Consider the following 20418-nt stretch of genomic DNA (forward strand, 5'->3'; position numbering starts at 1 on the left):
CAATATATATCATAAAAACTGTTTTTTCTATATATAAATTATGCAAATATGTATGTGCATAAATTTTTACATAGATTTTTTAATACAGCTTCCAGTACAATGTACCATATACATAAATATTAAAAATCTTGTAACACAATGTATTTTAATGATTAACTTTTCTTCCCCTCCATTATAATGGGTTCAATAATAGTCATCAATGGGTTCAACTTTTGAAGTCAACCTCACCCATATATAGAAGAAGTGAAGGGGGGGGGGAGGGATTATATTATACACCGTGTAGGAGAGTGTATAGAAATAAAGACAGAAGTCGATTCTCGATTCTCGATTCTTGAGAGAGACGAACGGACACACATGCTCGCGTTCGTTTGCCGCCTGCTGGTGTAAGACTTGGGCACCTCCTTCTCTATAATCCTCAAACGAGCCTCGCACTCCGTGAGGTACACATCTGTCACACGCATTCTTACGCACTTCAAAAAAAAAAAAAAAAAAGCAAACAAAAATTTATCAACATTCTTGTAAGTGTTCGCAAAAAAAAAAAAAATTCAAAAAATTTTTTTACCGGAAAATTATAGAAAAAAAAACGTGTATGTGTTTATAGTAGTGGAAAATTAATAACGGTCACCGCTTTTTTAATTTTATACTTTTTTTCTTCTTCTCTTATTAAATTCGTGCTAACGTGATTTTTTTTATTTTTTATAATTAATAATAAGTGATTACTTTTTGGAGTGACAAAGTGTCAATTTTTTGAAGTTATTTTTTTTATTATAAAATGATTTGTTGCTCGCAAATTGTATAGTTTTTCGCAGATTAAAAAAAAAGTGAGATTTTATTTTTTCATTTTTATATATTTTTTCTGTTAGTGATTCTGATTTTTTTCTGATATTTATATTTTGCTGATAATATTCACTTTATGTAAAAGTTTATACTTTCATATATGCACTTTCATTTGTAGGTTACTTGTAAACTTATGTAAGTAATGTTTAATTCGAATCTAGACATAAATTTTCTTGGTGTATTGATGATAATTAAAAAAAAAAGTTCTCTGTATTTTAGAAATTTGAATTTCTTCGCTTAAAAATGATTGATTTATCAATGTTTAGTTTAAAAAGAAAACTAAATTTTTCATTTATATTTCGTTATTTTAGTAGAAATACATATAAAGGAATCTATTACAAAATGTTTATTTTGAACTTTGCACGTTTTGTTATTTTTAACATGAAAGACAAGTTGTCGTGCAAGTTGTACGAGTATTTCTCCATTTAGATCGTTTGAAGTTAAACCACTTAATTTTCGTTGATTCTCTTAGCATAACTGGAATTAATTGTATAGTCCTAGTCTCTTGTTGCAATATATGGGTGAAAGGTCGCGATGATAAAAATAGATTTCGAAAATCGATTCGTGTTATTAATTACTTTATTAATTTTAATTGGTTTCTAATTACTAGATAGTAAATTATTAATTACTATTGAGGCCTCTTAGTATTTTATATTTATATTTGGTGTAATATAAATTGTATTTAATACACGCATAAAAAAATCTTCACCTAGATCAGCGATATGTTTTACTAAAATAGTGAAAGTTTTCGCTATTTTAGAGAAATGTATCGCTGTTCCAGGTAAAGATTTTTTGACGTGTAATTGTATATTAAATATTATTTACTAATTATAATTTACTAATTATAATTTATTAATTACAATTTACTAGTTATAATTCTTAATTATAATTTATTAATTATAAATTATTAATTGAAATTTACTAGTTATAATTCTTAATTATAATTTATTAATTAAAAATTATTAATTAAAATTTTTTAATTATAATTTATTAATTATAACTTATTAATTATAAATTATTAACTGAAATTTACTAGTTATAATTCTTAATTATAATTTATTAATTAAAAATTATTAATTAAAATTTTTTAATTATAATTTATTAATTATAATTTATTAATTATAATTTTAAAATTGTAATTCTTTTAATTAGTATATTACTAATCGTTATTTAATAATTCATACATTATTAGTCGAAGACTACTTATTTTTTTAAATTCCAATTTAATTTAATTTGTGAAAGAAACATTTTTGGATTAAAAACATTTTTTATAAACAAAAAAAAGTATTTTGATTTAATTAAATAAAAAGGAAAAATATCTGTTTTGATTGGATTAAAAATTTATTATTTTTTATGCAGTAAAATAACTATGATTAATTTTTGCAATTAGTTAAATATTAATTATTTAATTACACTAATTAACTATTACACTGAAAAAAAAGTCTGGTTAAAATAACCAGAATTCTGGTTAATCTAACCAGAATAAAAAGTTATATATACCCTTACTACTTTTTCTGGTTAAAAGTACTAGAAAATTTGGTTAAAAAATTCTGGTTAATTTTACCAGAATTTCAAGTTAATCTTACTAGAATTTCAAGTTAATCTTACTAGAATTTTTCTAGTTAAAAATTTTTGGTAAAAAAATTTCTGGTTAATCTTACCAGAAATTCTAGTTAATCAGAGAATTAATTAAATTTATTATTATTATATTATATTATAAAATATTATAAAATATGAATTAAAAAAATTTGTATTATGTACATATAAATGCAATCAAACAATAACACCTTTACACTGCAATTCTCTTAATAATGTTTATTTAAATATGATTATTCAGAACTAAAATTCTGATAAAACGTGTCGAGCACGTTTTCAACATAACCTTCAAACTATTTTCCACACGAACGGGTTTGCCGTTCGTCAACAATTTTTTCACTTATATTATAAAATTAATTAACCAACCTTTAAACAGATCTTTTAATTCTCCCAAACCCCAATTTTCCAGAGCTTGGTTAACTTTTTCATCCATTCTTGCGATCCGCACGATAAACTATTCGAAAAAGAACAACAGACGCTATGCAGTGTCCGCGAACGCGCGTTTTTAACCAGAATTATTTTAACCAGAATAATTTAACCATACTTATTTAACTAGAACTGTTTAGTCTTTTTAACTATATTTTCTTGTTAAAATAACTAGAAATTTTTTAACCAAACGCATCTAGTAACTTTAACCAGAACTTTTTTTTCAGTGTAGTTATTTAGTTACATTGGTGAATTAGTAATTATTTAATCGTACTAATTAATTATTTGTTATATAATTATACTAGTAAATTAATAATTATTTAATTATATTACACTGAAAAAAATTTATTTGATTTAAATATAATCGATTACTTGACTATTATCAAATAATTATTATTTGGTTTAAGTAAATATTTACTTGATTGATTATTTGATCCAATGTAATTAACTATTAGTTATTTAGTTACTCTCTAAATCTGAATTAGTAAAAATGTTTACTAATTTGAATTAGTGACTCACTTTTTGATTTAGAATTAGTAAAATTTTACTAATTGTTAGTAAAAGTTACTAATAATTAATAAAATTTTACTAATTCAGAAGCAAAAAGTGAGTCACTAATTTAAATTAGTTAATGTTTTTACTAAATCAAATTAGTTAACATTTTTACTAATTCAAATTAGTTAACATTTTTACTAATTCAAATTTAGAGAATATAAATAAATAATTACGCTTAATAAACTATAAAATTCCTTAATTGTTATTAATTAAATTTTTATAAAAACTGAATAGCATTACGACAGAAAAAAAAATTAAATTTTAGCTGCTGAAAAAATTTGTTTCTAACACAATTGAAAATTTTTATGAATTTGATTTGCACTGTAATTTATTAATTGAGAAAAATGTATTAAATATAAAAATGAATATTCTTTTTTAGTAATAAAATATTATTTGCAGGAAAATCAATTTAAAAGAGATAGAGAATAGGAAGAAATTTGAAAAATGAAGACATCTTGCATTCTCTGTGGACTTTTATTAGTCATTGGTATCGTTACCTCCAGTCCTGTTGTTAAACGTGCAGCCGAGGATGATCTCAGTCCATTAAATGAAGTGAGTTAATGCGACAGTATGTCAGCCTGTAATTTAAATATACACTCTATATTTATGTATAGTTCATTTACATTATTACATGTACATATATATTTATTTATTACATTATTTTACATTTACTATTTTACATTTGCTAAATTATTTTACATTTACATTTGCTACATAATTTTACATTTGCTAAATTCTTTTACATTTGCTAAATTATTTTACATTTGATAAATTATTTTACATTTACTATTTTACATTTGCTAAATTATTTTACATCTACTACATTATTTTACATTTACATTTGCTAAATTATTTTACATCTACTATATTATTTTACATTTACATTTCACAGAAAATTAAAAGGCATTAAAATAAGCTGCAACGCTTCTTATTTTAATCCAATTTTGCTTATTTTAATACCAAAATGGATTAAAATAAGCAAAATTGGATTAAAATAAGAAGCGTTGCAGCTTATTTTAGTGCCTTTTAATTTTCTGTGTTGCTACATAATTTTACATCTGCTAAATTATTTTACATTTGCTAAATTATTTTACATTTACTATTTTACATTTTCTAAATTATTTTACATCTACTAGGTACATTATTTTACATTTGCTGCATAATTTGACATTTATTTCATCTTTTTATATTTACTTCATTATTTTACATTTTTTACATACATTTTCGTCGATGAAGTTACATTTATCGGTTATAAATTACAATGATTCACGTTTACAATTAAAATCATCATATTGTAAAAGATTAATAATTATGATACTCTATTACATATACATATTTGAAAAAATGATTTTTTTTTACAAAATACATTATTTTTTTCTGCTTCCGGAAGCAAAAATTGTGTATAATGAGTCGTTTTAATGGACGCATGGAAAAGTTTCTTCCGTGAAATTGCGGATGCATTTATATAGATGTTTTATTCACAAAAATAGCGACACCAAGAAAGATTGGGAGAAATGTTTATATATATATATAAATGTATTAAAGAAGAGAAGAAAACTATTAAGAAAAGGAAAGAGAGAAGGTAAATGGAAAGAAGCGAGTTAATAGTGAAAGTGGTCGTGTGTAATAGTCCCGGGCGCTCATAAAAGTAGATACATATATATATTATTATTATGTGATACATAAAACGTGATCGCACGCGACACTTGATTTTATAAGCGCATTCAAATTTTTTTTTTAACTTAATCATTGAATTTTATATATTTTGTTTCAAAATAATCCCATTATAAATAAATATTTTTTTTTCCCCTAATTTTCATAAAATGCCAAATTAATCTGGTTTTATTAAACCAAAATTAAATTTAATTGTTAACAATTTTTTTATTTTAGTTTTTATTATTTTTTAGTTTTACACAGAAAATTAAAAGGCATTAAAATAAGCTGCAACGCTTATTTTAATGCCTTTCAATTTTCTGTGTATTTAACTCTAAAATATTAAATTCAAAATATTTTAGTTTATAATTATATGATAAAAAAAAATCTTTGGAACAGCGATATGTTTCACTAAAATAGCGAAATTTTTCGCTATTCTAAAAAAATATATACCCACGTGAAAAAGTTCCCGGGAATCCACTCCCTGGAAATTCCAATCGGAAATTCCTGTTGGAAATTCTCGTTAGAAGTTCTTGTTGGAAGTTCCAGCTGTCAAATTTCTATTCGGATCAATTATTTAATCATTTATCATCTATTTAATCTAATTTAGTTAAATAAAAATCTGAACAAAAAAAATTATATTTAATATACAAATATAATTATGTGAAAATTAGTTTTCAAGAAAATTTCGTGAAAAAATTTTTAGGTTAAGTTTGTTGTGGTTTTTGAATTTATTTGGTTAAATTAAAATGTACTAAAATAGAAATATGCTTTAATAAAAATTTAGTTAAACAACAATTCTGTTATAAATGAAAATTCTGTCTAATGAAAATTTCGTTAAATGGAAATTTCATGAAAAGGAAATTTGGTTTGATGCAAGTTTTGTTAAATAGCAATTCGAGTAAAAAAAATTTTTTATTTTGCTAATTAAGCGTAAATTTTGTCAAATGGAAAATTGATTAAATAAATGTTTAGTCAAATAATATTTTGCATTAGTGAAATTTTCGTCAATAGTAAATTCGATTATATAATTGAAATAATGTGAAGAAATTGAACAAAAATGAATTTTCGTGATTCAAATAAAAATTCCAGGAAATTTTAATAGTTACATGAAGCAAAATAAAATCCAGAGTTGCTATTTGTTAAGGTTAAGGAAAACTTGGAATTGTCAGAGAATATTTTTCCAGTGAAAGAAAACCTGGAAAAGTAAAACAATTTTATAATTTTAGTTTAAAATTTACAGTTTTAAAAGTTGTATTAATTAAAATAATATTAATTAGAATTCTTCGCAAATTTAAATTGTGTATTTTAAAAAAAAATTTTTTACCTTGAATTGCTATTTAACAAAACTTGCATCAAACCAAATTTCCTTTTCATGAAATTTCCATCGAAATCGAAATTTTCATTAGACAGAATTTTCATTTATAACAGAATTGTTGTTTAACTAATTTTTTATTAAAGCATATTTCTATTTTAGTACATTTTAATTTAACCAAATAAACTCAAAAACCACAACAAACTTAACCTAAAAATTATTTCACGAAATTTTCTTGAAAACTAATTTTCACATAATTATATTCGTATATATTAAACATAATTTTTTTTGTTCATATTTTTATTTAACTAAATTAGATTAAATAGATGATAAATGATAAAATAATTGATCCGAATAGAAATTTGACAGCTGGAACTTCCAACAAGAAATTCTAACGAGAATTTCCAACGAGAATTTCCAACAGGAATTTCCGATTGGAATTTCCAGGGAGTGGATTCCCAGGAACTTTTTCACGTGGGATAGTTGTTTTAGATAAAGATTTTTTTCTGTGTATTTTAAATATAAATTAATATAATTATTTTTATATTTTGTAATAAGCATTTAGAATTTTCTATGTTATTTTAGTTGCACAATAAATAGTAAATATAATAAATATAATAATAAATATAATAAATAATAATAATGATAATAATAATAATAATAACAAATAAAAAAATTTGCAACTACTTGTTTAGGAACAATAACAGAAGCAACAGTAGGTGATTAATAATTCAATTGTTTTTATGAGCAACGAACTGTTATGAATTGTTAATAATTTCAAAATAGAAAGGAAGGTAGGCTGAAATTATTGAAGAAAATTGTCATTTAAATTCTCATTATAAATACAGTGAATAATATTTAAAAAATATAAATGTTAACATATTTGAACTGATATTAAAATAATTCAAAAACGTGGGAAGTTTAACATATATACTCCTTTTGCCACTGTTTAATTTGTGAACAGTTATTTAATATGTTGAAATTAATTAAATCGTATTTTTTAATTATTAAATAATCTATAAGGAAAATATTATTAATTTCTTTGAAGGAAAATTTTATAAATTCTTTAATATTTAATTTTAATATTTTTCTTTTAATATTTAATTTAATTTTAATTTAATATTTATTTAATATTAAATTATTAAATATTTTTTAAATTTTATAACAAATTTTCTGAATTTTAAATTAACTTGTTAGTGGACATTTTATTTAATTATTTTTCTAAATTTGCAGAGAAAATTTAGTTTAATATTGAAAAGCATTGATGTTTTCCTATTGGCGCTGGAGATTTCAATGCCTGGCAATGAATGTTCACTCGTGCGATTAAAGTAGATCTAGTCGAGTTTAGTCAGACGCAACAAATCTTTGGCTCTGATTTATTTTTTCTTATTTATAATTTTAGTGACGAAACAATTTATTTAGATAAAATTATATGTTTTTTGAAAATTCTAATCGAAATTATATATTATAATAAAAATAAAAAATTGGCAAACTATATTTTATTATTATTAATAAAAAAAAATAACAGTAATTTTTTTTTTATATTTTTAAATTTTTATTTATTGCATGCAAGTAATTTTCCATGGAAATTTTACGCATGATGTGAGAATAATTGTGAAATCCCAGTGATATAAAATTCGGACAGGAAAGAGATGATTGACCTCTTGTACTTTCGTTTTTTTTTTCATCCGTTTCGTGAATTATAAATATCAAACTTGGATGTATTTATATATATATGGTATCCAATACATTGACCCATTCGATCACTCTCGTTTTCGTTTCTGTAAAGACCGGTTTAAAAAAAAAAAAAAAAGTAAACGTAAAAAAAAAAAAACCCCCGCCACACTGATACATCGCAAAATAACGTACCGATTTTATAAATACAAACTTTTTTTTTCATAATTTTTATATTTTTCATATGAAAAATTAAAAAATATTGTAAAATTATTACCAAGATAAAAAAATTGTTTATTCATTATTTATTCAAGTTTGCCATTATTTTGTCATTATATTATTATTATTAAATTAACTCGAAATAATTAGAAAAAAAAATTATTTTAGTTAATTATTTCGAATTATGGTAAATTAATTTATTATGAATAAATTATTATTATTATAATTATTATTATTATTATAAATTAATGACAAATTAATGTATCAATTTCAGAAAATGTAATTAAGGAATTAATATTATATTAACTCCTTTATATCAGTATTTTATACTTTTTTTCACGCTTAAATATTCAAAACTGCTTATTAACACTATTTACGGTGCATAAATAAATTAGAAGTAAAATTAATGCTTCTGTATTTCCAGCCATATAGTTTAAGTGAAATCGATTTGGAAATGTTTTTAAAAAAATCATTTTTTTTTGCTGACATAAAATAATTTATAAAAAATTAACTGTAAATTAAGTTTAAAAAATTCAAATTTACATACAAATGACTTTGTTAATTTCTTATTTTCGAGTAGAAATTTTTTTTTTTAAATTAACGCAGAAGCAGCTTATTGCATTTAATAATTAGTCACTTTTTTCTATAATTAATTAATATAATTAATTATATTCGGTTCAAGCTTTGAAAAAAAATTTTTTTTTTTTAAATTGGTGAATCCTCGATTTTTGGAAGCAGACTAACTTTTAATTTAAGGTAAGCTTATTTTACAAGTCTGGTGTTTCGATATTAAACTTTATGGCCTGTAAAATAAAAATATATTAATTTTTTTCGGAGTTTTTTAATTTTTCTAATCTTAATTTTATATTTAGAAATAAAAATAATTTTTTGAATTATAATAAATTAACAAAAAAAACAGTATAAGAAAAAAAATGGTCAAAGTTTGAATTGAAAAACTCGAACGTTGCAGTGCATGTTTTTTTTAATTACTGTAAATTATTTATTTATTTGAAAAATAATTTTTTCAAAATAATTTAATTTACAAATTGTCTTGATTTTAGGTTTATGTTGTGGACGACGAAGTCGCGGCTGACGATGACAGAGCAGAAAGAGATAAGAGAAAAATAGGAGTCGTTAAACTCGGAGTGACAAATGGACTCCTCAATTTTGTATTTGGAGTAAGTTACTTGAATTTATTTTGATTTCATTGCAATTTTTTAAATTAAAAATTAAAATTAATTTTCTTTTTTAATAATTGTTTACCCAAAAAAATCCCGTTTTTTTTTATTTTCTTTATAATTTTTTATTCATGCAATTTTTTTTTATTTAAAAATTTCTAATTACAATTAAAATTAATTTTATTTAAAATTGTTTACGCCTAAAAAAAAATCCAATGTTTTTATTTTCTTAATAATTTTTAAGTTTTGCAATTTTTTTTTATTTAAATATTTTCAATCACAATTAAAATTGTTTACTCCTAAAAAAATCCCTTATACATCTTTTATTTTCTTTACAATTTTTTTCACAGAAAATTAAAAGGCATTAAAATAAGCTGCAACGCTTATTATTTTAATCCAATTTTGCTTATTTTAATCCATTTTGGTATTAAAATAAACAAAATTGGATTAAAATAATAAGCGTTGCAGCTTATTTTAATTCCTTTTAATTTTCTGTGTTATTTTGCATTATTATTTAAAATTTTTTTTCCAAATCTTCTTTACAATTTGTTGAAAAATTTATTTTTCACTAGTAATTTTGTTAAGAATTTTCTTTAAAAAAAAGAGTTTTTTAAACTATTATTTATATATTATATTTACGTGTATAAATAATTTTTTTTTCTCTGGAAATTTTTGTTTTTTTCTGAAAATTTTTGTATTTTTCTGAAAATTTTTGTTTTTGCCGTTTTTCTTTATTTGTAAAGTAATTTTTTACATAAATTATTAAAAAAAAGAAGTGTTAATTGATTATGCTAGACTCGTATATATTCAGTGAAGCAAGTTCGATATGTAATTAGTTATGAAATACCATGTTTGAATAAACACTCCGTAATGCACTTTATATGTTTAATACTGTTTGGCATTATAATGTTATAAAGAATGTAAGATGAGAATTTCTTACCTAACTTTCTACCACCTTGTTACAATTATTTTTATAACTGAACCGACCAAAAATTATACAATCATTATTATCGATTATGTATATAGAAATTTTCACAGATTTTTTTTTTGTTTTTTTCGAGCTCGTGTGTTAAAGAATTCCACTTAGATTCCATTGTTTCTATATTATATAATTATATTTATGTATATACTTTCAAAGCAATCAATTTTATTGTATTTCAAGAATTTTTAACAAAAATATTTAAAGTAAACCAAAAATTAAAATTTTTCTCTAATTTTCAATAAAATTATAAAAAAAATTAAATTAAATAGAAAAAAAATTTTAATTGTGGAAACATTTAATAAAAAACAAAAATTGAGAAACTTGGCATATTTTTACCAATAAATAAATAAGAATATTTTGAATTAATTTTTTTGTTGTGATTTTTTTTTTGCAGAAACTGGACGCTTTTTTGGAGGCAAAAACGAAAGCCTTGGAAGTTTTGGACGAGGGTAATAAGGCGAAAAATTTAGCTTATGGAATTGATCCACATCACTCGGCAACCAGTCATTTTATCAGTAATTTGGTTCAGCAAAAAATTCAGGCCGGTACTGCAAGTATCGGTCCGGTAATAAATAGTGCAACTACATTCTTTTCGAGTGCAAAAGCTGGTCTCTCCAATGCTTTTGCCTCGAAATTCGCACCTTTAAGTTCTCTTTCAGGTGGTTTGTCCGGCGGTTTGTCGGGTGGTTCCAGTAGTTCAGGTACAAAAAAAAAGAAAATAATTTCAAACTGGAAAAAAATTAATTTAAAAAAAATTACTTTTAATTAAAATCAGATTTTGCTTTTTTAATGGTTTTTTTTTGCAATGTATTAAAAATTTTGTTTCCACATTTTTAAATGTATTTTTATTTATTTATTTAATATAAACGGATAAACAATTTTTATTTTTTTAACAATTAATTTTTTTAATTTTTAAACAATTTAAAAACTTTTTAATTAAACAATTTTTATTTTTTTAACAATTAAATTTTTTAATTTTTAAACAATTTAAAAACTTTTTAATTAAACAATTTTTATTTGTTTCCAATATTTTTAAAAGTACACCCAGAAAGATGGTACAATTGTCCCACAGCCTAATAATTATTTAATTGATTCAAATAAATTTTTATTTGATTTAAAAAAAAAAATTTATTTACCCACTTTGAAAGATTCCCCGGAAAGTGCCCCTTGGAGGTTCTATCAGAATTCCGCCGGAACTTCCAACGTAATTCCGTCGGAATTCCATCGGAGTTCAAAAGAATTTCCGGTGAAATTCCGACGGAATTCCGATTAATTTTTTTCAAAATTTTTAGAGTCGGAACTCCGTCGGAATCCTATCGGAAAAAAACTATTCTAAAAATTGTTTTTAATACTTTTTACTCCCGTATAATGAATAAATAAATATGAATATTAAATAAATAAATAAATACTTAAAGAACAGAACATTAATTAAAGATTGTTTTAAAAAAAAATTCAACAAAAAAAATAAATTAAATTAATTAATAAAATAAAATTTAAAAAAATTGTTTATTAAAAATTTTTTTTTTTTAAATATTTGTAAAATTATTTTCAATTCTGATGATTATTAATTTTTTAGATCACTCAAATGGCGGTGGCTCGGGTAATATTCTCTCAACATTGACAAGTCTCAGTGGATCAAGTAGCGATTTAAGTGGAGGAAGCAGTAATGGAAATTCGCATAATGATGATGTGAGTTCTAGTGATGATGATCATGATGTTGGTCTTAGTGCTGATGCAGGCACGAATGGGGGCCTTAATCTTGCCGCATTTGCGAATTTAAATGGAAACGGTGGATACTAAGTTATTAAAAAAATTGTTTTCATTTTTTTTTTTTTTCCTAATGACTATTTCGCACGTTTTTTTTTCTTTATATATAGGAAAATTGCATCGATAAAATATAATTTGAGAAGAGGCTGCTTCTCTAGAAAAAAAAAATCCTCCCCCAACTTTTGCCCCCTCTCTCCTTTTTTATCATCTTCATTTAATTCTCATTACCATCCTTATCATCCACTTTTTTTTTTCGCTGTACATTTTTTGGTTATTTGTTTGAATTTTTGAAATTTAATTAAATTGTTTAAAAAAATCGCTCATGTAAATAATTTAATTAATATCAATAATACTATATTATTATATCATATTAATAATAACAGTTTTAATATAATATTAATAAAATAAATAAATATTAATATTTAATAATAATAATAATAATTATTATTATTATTATTATTAAATTAAAAATCATTAAATCAATTATTATGATTGATAATTAAGAAACAATTTTAACGAAACGAATTCAAATAACCAAAAATTGGCTTTTTGAAATATTTATTTTTTATTAGAAATCATAGAATTTGAATGCTTGCTTTATTTTAATATGTAAAGGTAAAAGAGTGTAAATTATATAGATTTTTTGATAGAGAAAGTAGTTTATAATTAAGAACTAGTTATCAAGAAACATAATTTGTTAATTTCTGAGGAAAATGACTCGTATTAAAATACGAGTTATTTAAAAAAAAAAAATTTCTTTTTCCGATAATTGTTGATCAATTTTTTTATTTAAACATTTTAATTGGGGTTTCTTTTGAAATATAATGATTATTTATTTAATTAAATAAAAATAATATATAATAAGGAGAGTAATTAAATATTAAAATTTATTAAATTTAAAATTGTTTTAAAAAAAATGTGTTAAAAGATTATAAAAATTTTATATAGTTGTTAAAAAAATATATATTCATTATGTAAAATTTACTAAAAATTTATTGAATAAGAAAATTTATGCTTTTTATTATAAAATAACTCGTATTCGAATATGAATCAATGGGAATTATTTCATTTTTTTTTTTTAATGGATAAATTATATTATTTTGCTGACTTTGGCTTCTCTATTTCTCTAACCAGGATGCTTAATAATATCTGACATTATGCAATGAATGTCTAGCCAGTCATTCTTGCCATTTTCATATCTGTCGAAATGGAGTCGAAAGTATGTTGAAAAAAGAAAATAATGAATCTGCTAAAAAGATTCATTTATTAATCATAAATATTTAAAATGATTTAGAAAATATGTTTGAAAAATATTTTTTCTTAATTTTTCTATAAAAAAAAAAAATTATTAAATTTAAAATTAATTGAAATTTCGATTCTGTTTCTTCGAATTCTGCTATCGCTTTATTACATTTTCGCTTTAGTGTATTTTTTTTTTTTTTTTAATTATTTTTAATACATATAATTATCAGGGTTTTTTATTAAGAGCTTTTGTATACATTTTTCACATGAAAAAAACAACTATGGACATTGGACAAAAAAAAACGGTCAACACGAGCTTCATATGAAATGACAAAAAATTTTTTACTGTTATTTTCTGTTTTTTTTCTCTCTTGTAGAAAAAAGGACGATAAATGGAACCCATGTCCCCCCTCAGACAGACAATTTAATTGAAAACGTGCGAATGAGAAAAACCTATTCCCAACACCCCGATTTGGCCATTATATGTTAGCAATCCGATAATATATATATTTTCCACAAGAATGCTGTAAATAATAATAGTTATTGTATACTTAATTAGATAGGATATAAGTGAGAGAGAGAGAGATGTGTAAATTATTGTAAATAGCGGATTTGTACGCTCCTATATAATAGACGCTAAAATATCATGTCAAATAAACTTTTACGACTTTTTACATACAATTTTTTGTGAACATTAATATATATTTACAATTTGATGACTATACTTTTTTATTTATCCCTATTACCATTAACGAATTGTAAATATTAATTATTAAATTAATTTTTAAATATATAATTATTTCAATAAAAATTATTGTTTTTAATTTTATAATTAATTTTTTTTGATCGATTTTTTCAATAAATAAATTGATAAATAAATTGTTTTTTAATTATTTATTTATGTAGAAGCACTTTTTTTGGCAATAGAAAATTTGTATTAAAAAAAATATTCATGAAGAATGTAATAAAAAAAAATGTAAAAAAAACAACAAGTAGATAGTATAATAAATTTTTAATTAATTATTTACATATAAATTCGAGTTAAATTTTTATTGCACTGGCATTTTTTTTTTCAATAAAATTTTTTTGTTTTTATTATTATTTGTTTTTTTTATTTTTATTTTTTTTTTGCATTTGATTTTTACATTTAATTATTAATTGCATATTGAAAAATGTCAAAAACAATGAATTTTGATTAATTATAAATAAAAAAATAAAATAAAATATTAAATAAATAAATAAAATTTTTATTGTAAGAAATTAATTGTAATCGAATATATAATAAAAAATTTTCTTTAATTTTTCAATGCTGTATTTATTTTTTTACGCCTCTTTTCTCGCTTTTTTTTACTTCAAAAATAATGCTTGCACACAAATTATTTGGGATTTATGACATTGGTGTTATAATATTTTTTTCTTTTTAATCATTGAAAATAAAAAAAAAAAACAAAATATTGAGATTCTTTTCTATGTAATAGGTTCGCTCAACAACAGAGGAGGATATCCCTGAATTCGACAGGAAAAAAGTTGAATTAGATGTTCCAACACAAATTATTGGTTCAGGATTTTCGCTGGTTATGAATTTAAGTAAAATCGTCGGTAGCCTCATAATGGTAATTAGTGAATTATAATAATTAATATGCCAAATATATAGATTTTTTTTTCATCTTTCTTATTTTATTTTTTTATTTTTATTTTATTTATTTATTTTATATAAATAATAGAATATAATTAATTTTACTGTAAATAACAGTATGAAAATAATTTTATTATAAATAATAGTATACCATTAATTTTATTAAAAATAAAGAGCAGTTATTTTGAGAACTAATTGCGAATTAAAATTAATTTTTGGACAAAAATTAATTATCATAAGTAGATAAATATTAAGTACAATATTATTATTATTATTATTATTATTATTATATTATTATATTTATTATATATTTACTATTTATATTTAAAATACACAGAAAAAAATCTTTATCTTTATCTGAAACAACTATACATATATTTTTCTAGAATAGCGAAAAATTTCGCTATTTTAGTGAAACATATCGCTGTTCCAAAGATTTTTTTTCATCATATAATCATAAACTAAAATATTTTGAATTTAATATTTTAGAGTTAAATAAAACTAAAAAATAATAAAAACTAAAAAAAAAAAATTGTTAACAATTAATTTTAATTTAATTAGTTGAAAATTTTTTTATTTTTTATTTGTTATTATTATTATTATTAATTACAATATATTAATCACTGATCATATAGTATACAATGAATTAAGGGGTAATTTTGTTTTAGAAAAAAATAGTATTTTTGTTTATATTTACGAGAACACAAAAATTTCTATTACGGAAAAAAAAACTTTATCTGTAACAGCGATATATTTCTCTAGAATAGAGAAAACTTTCGCTGTTTTAGGGAAATATATCGCTGTTCTAGGTGAAGATTTTTTTCCATGAGTAAATTTTTTTTTCATTCATCTAAAAACTAAAATATTATGATAAAACTAAAAATAATATCAAAATGTATAAAATTTATTTTTCAACTTTTATATATTTCGAAACGAATATAGTAATTTAGCAAATTTTTTTTTTTTTTTTTTTTACTATATTTATTATATGCGCGTCTAAATACCGGCATTCGCAAAGTGGGCATTTTCACATAACATACAATTTTTAGATCAAAATCCCCTTCACTATTAAATTGATTGCAAAAGTCCTGTGGCACTTTACCCTATGTCGTGCGTCAATAACTTTTGATACATGTCCAAGATTCGTCTCAAGTCTTTCGATCTAATAGGTATAAATAAATATGACCAGTTGTCCTCGATTATAAAATGCATAAAAAATACCTCCCCCTTTTTATATACTTTTTATATTTTATATATACGCATATATAGAATTGAAACTATCGCGTTGTTTATCATTTCCTCCTTTCCCCTACCCTACTTCAAGAGGGAAAAAAGAATAGAGGAAAAAAAAATCAACTACATGACCCGGACATGAATAATTGATATCAAAATGATTTGTAGTACATTATTATACACATAATATAAATAAAAGTCTTTTTTAATTTTTTTTTTTACTTTTTTATTTTGTTGACATTCATTGGTAAAATTAATTAAATTTATAATTAAATAACACATTTAAATAATAATATAATAATAATAACAATAATAATAATAATAATATAATAATAATAATACGTTGCACCTAGAGAAATGATATATTTGTCTTAGAGCCAAATAAATATTTATTTAATTCAACTAAATTTTATTTTTTTCAAATCAATTTTTACTTTATTTAAATAAAAATTTTATTTATGACAAATAATAATTTTATTTACGCCAACTAATAGGCCAGAAGGGTCTGAGACAAAACACGTTTATTTAACTCAAATATATTATATTTGGTTGAAATAAAATATTTCTTTTTGTGAAAAAAAAAATTATTTGATTCAAATAATCGGTTATTATCAAATAAATTTTTTTTCAATGTATAAATAAATAATAATTTATAATAATATGATAATAAACATAATATAATAATAATAGTAATAAATAAATTAAAAAATAAATTAAATTATAAATTAAATAATTAATTTATTAATTATTATAAATTACTAATTTTGAAATTTTTCTTTTTCAGAACTCAGCACTAAGAACACAGAGTGTTTTGGAAGTTTTTAAACCATTATTTCGAGGGGCATTTGCCATCAAAGGTCTACCTTCAGACAATCCGAAGTAGATCAACTGCAAATAATAATCTATAGGTGATTCGAATTGCTCAACCATTTGCTGGAGGCGCTTGACATCTAGACAAGTCATTAAACTCATTATAACAACGACGAGAGTGACTCCGGTGGAACATAATTATTTTAATATTTATTTTTTTATTTTATTCTTCTTCTTCTTCTTTTTTTTATTTTTAAGAAAATTTTGCATAATTTACTGGAATATTTTTGATATTATTACAAAAGCCAAAAATGAATTTTGTCATACATTGAATAACCAAAAAAAAAAAAACATTGGACGTTAAAAACAATTTTTTATGTAATGTGAATAATATTTAAAGTAGCCATATTATTTGTAAGCTTTATTTTAAAATTTGTAAGAATTTTCGATTTTTATGAGGGAAATTTTTATAATAACATTGAGATTTATTAGCAGTATCAAATTTTTTTTTTACACGAATTTTTGAGTCTGACTAAAACGTACATTTACTACTGTTTTTGAAAATTGAAAAAAATTTCTACAGTCTGAGTAAAAATTACTTGTACTACTTATAAAAGTTATTATTTATAGTAAAATTACAAGTACCAATGTCTGACTGAAATTTACTTGTTCTACTGGTTTTGAAATTAGAAATATCGTTTTGTCTGACTGAAATGTACTTTTACTACTTATTAAAAAAAATTGCTACTATTTATACAACTGGTATCGAAATTCCAAGACTTAGTTTACTTAATTACAAATTACAGTTTGGTCTGACTAAAATGTTCTATTTTAATTAAGTTTAGTCTGACTAAAATTAACTTGTTCTACTGATCGTGAAAAAACTTTAAACAAATTGTGTCTGACCGAAATATACTTTTACTACTGGTATACAAAAATTTTTAAAAAAATTATATATTCTGCTATAAAAATTACAAGACTTCAATAAAGTTTTGTCGTCTCACCAAAATGTACTTGCACTACTTGTATACTAAAATTGGAAAAATTTATACTACTGCTATCAAAATTACAAGATTTTAACAGATTTTCGTATGACTGAAATTTACTTGTTCTACTGATTTTAAAATTAGAAAATATTATACACTTCTGTCTGACTAAAAAGTAAATTAACTACTGGTCAACTAAAATTACAAAAATTTATACTAATGCTTCAACCAGAAAAATAATATATTTGTCTCATAGCCTAATAAATATTTATTTGATTCAAGTAAATTTTTATTTAGTTCAAATAAATTTTTATTTAGTTCAAATAATTTTTTATATGGTTCAAATAAATATTTATTTGATTTAAAGAAATTCTTATTTGATTTAAATTTTATTAACGCCAAATAAATAGGCTATTAGGCTGTGAGACAAATATACATTTATGTAACTCAAATATATTATAATTGGTTCAAATAAAATATTTCTCTGGCTGTATGAAAATTACAAGATTTTAACAAAGTTTGGTCTGACTAAAACTGACTTTTATCACTGAAAATAAAATTTTATATGATTTTTTTTTGTCTGACTGTTTCTGTCTCTTACTACTGAATTAAGGGTTAATTGCATTGCAATGTATAATATTTTGTACTACTTGTATATTACTTGTATAATATTTGTATATTGAATAAAAAATTTAATATCTTAGTAAATTTAATAAATCTAATATATTCAAATGTGTAATAAAATTAATTACAATTAAAATTACTATTTTAAGTGAAAATTAAAAACATCTTTATATTAATCCCTTGTGTAATTTAAATTTTATTAAAGAATAAAAAATTTAAACAAATTTTTTATGCTTTCACATTCCCGAATTTTTTTTTTTTATTAATTATTATTAATCACCATTAATCATTATTAATCATCGCGCATTATATTATTACACTCTTCTTAATGACATATATACACATGAATCGTCTTTGAATAATTTATGATAAATGAAGACTTTGTGGCGTCATCCTGCATAATGATCTCTAAAGAAAAATGAATCTAGGTTTAAAAATTATTTGACCTCTATGATGCATACGCTGCATAAAATTTTATGGTAATTCACAGTATGAAGAAATTTTGATCCTTTTGACTCTTTTTCTCCAGTTTTTTTTTTGTTTTCTCTTTAATTTCTATTTTTTCTTTTATTTTTACAAAATAATTAATTTAATTAATAAGAATTTTCAAAAAAGAAAAAAAAACTAAAAAAGTAAAAGTTGAAATTATTTTGAATATTTACCCAGAGAAAAGATATATTTGTCTTAGAGCCAAATAAATTTTTATTTATTGAAAATAAAGATTTATTTGTTGCAAATAAATTTGTATTTGTTTAAAATAAATATTTGTTGCAAATAAATTTTTATCAATTTAATTAAAATTTTTATTTATGAAAAATAAAACTTTAATTTACGCCAAATAATAAAAAAGTTATGCTCTGAGACAAATACACGTTTATTTAATTCAAATATATATTATATTTGTTTCAAATAAAACATTTATTTGGGTGGAAAATTTTGTTAGATGTAAAATTTAAAATAATTTAAATTTCTTGGCATTCGAATGATTATAAAATTGAATAGAAATAAAGGAATAAAAATAGAAATCGAATTATAATAAAAGAAAATAATAAAAAATAGAATAATTATATTTTTGTGGATTCTGTAAATGTTTACAATATCGTAAAGTATTATTTGAAAAAAAAGAAAGTTGGCTTATTGTGAGTATCAGTGGTACCATCTGGAGATATGAAAATGAACCTCCTTTCAAGTCAGATTTATAAAGTGATCTTGATACAGAAATTACCACCTGTCGGCGATCATTTTGCTTTTTGAATAACTTAATTGCATATTTTTTTGTTTTATTTTATTACCTTATTTATATGCTTATTATTATAATTAATTAGTTATTAATAATTAATATAATTATATATCATTATATTTTAATATAAAACGTAATTTATAAATTCCCATTTATTTCCATGACAATATTATAATATTTATTTTATATTCCACCTCCATAGAGTATTATTATATAATTAGTTTTCCACCCCAAATATTTCTATAAGAAACAAAAAATCAAAATCAAAAATTTCCATCGAAATTAAATTAAATTAATTAAATAAATAATAAAATTAAATAAATTAATAAATAAATTATTAAATAAATTAAATTAATTAATTATTTATTAAATTAATAATAAATTAAATTAATTTAATTAATTAAATTTTCCATCGAAATTTTTAATCCCAAATTTTTAATTGTTT

At 21.5% G+C, this 20418-nt stretch overlaps 1 protein-coding gene across 1 annotated transcript; it reads left to right on the forward strand.

The window, feature by feature from the left end:
* The first annotated feature begins 310 nt into the window (after positions 1-310).
* On the forward strand, positions 311-18909 carry LOC127284533 (uncharacterized). Its single transcript, XM_051310007.1, has 7 exons — positions 311-518; positions 3814-3966; positions 9337-9453; positions 10830-11136; positions 12012-12205; positions 14923-15057; positions 17098-18909. Exons 2-7 carry the CDS (start codon positions 3859-3861, stop codon positions 17194-17196), a joined length of 960 nt encoding a protein of 319 aa, XP_051165964.1. The 5' UTR covers positions 311-518; positions 3814-3858; the 3' UTR covers positions 17197-18909.
* Positions 18910-20418: the final 1509 nt, after the last annotated feature.

Source organism: Leptopilina boulardi, unplaced genomic scaffold, assembly GCF_019393585.1.
Source record: "Leptopilina boulardi isolate dan_hultmark-lab unplaced genomic scaffold, ZJU_Lbou_2.1 LbouV2_325, whole genome shotgun sequence".
Taxonomy (NCBI): Eukaryota; Metazoa; Arthropoda; class Insecta; order Hymenoptera; family Figitidae; genus Leptopilina; species Leptopilina boulardi.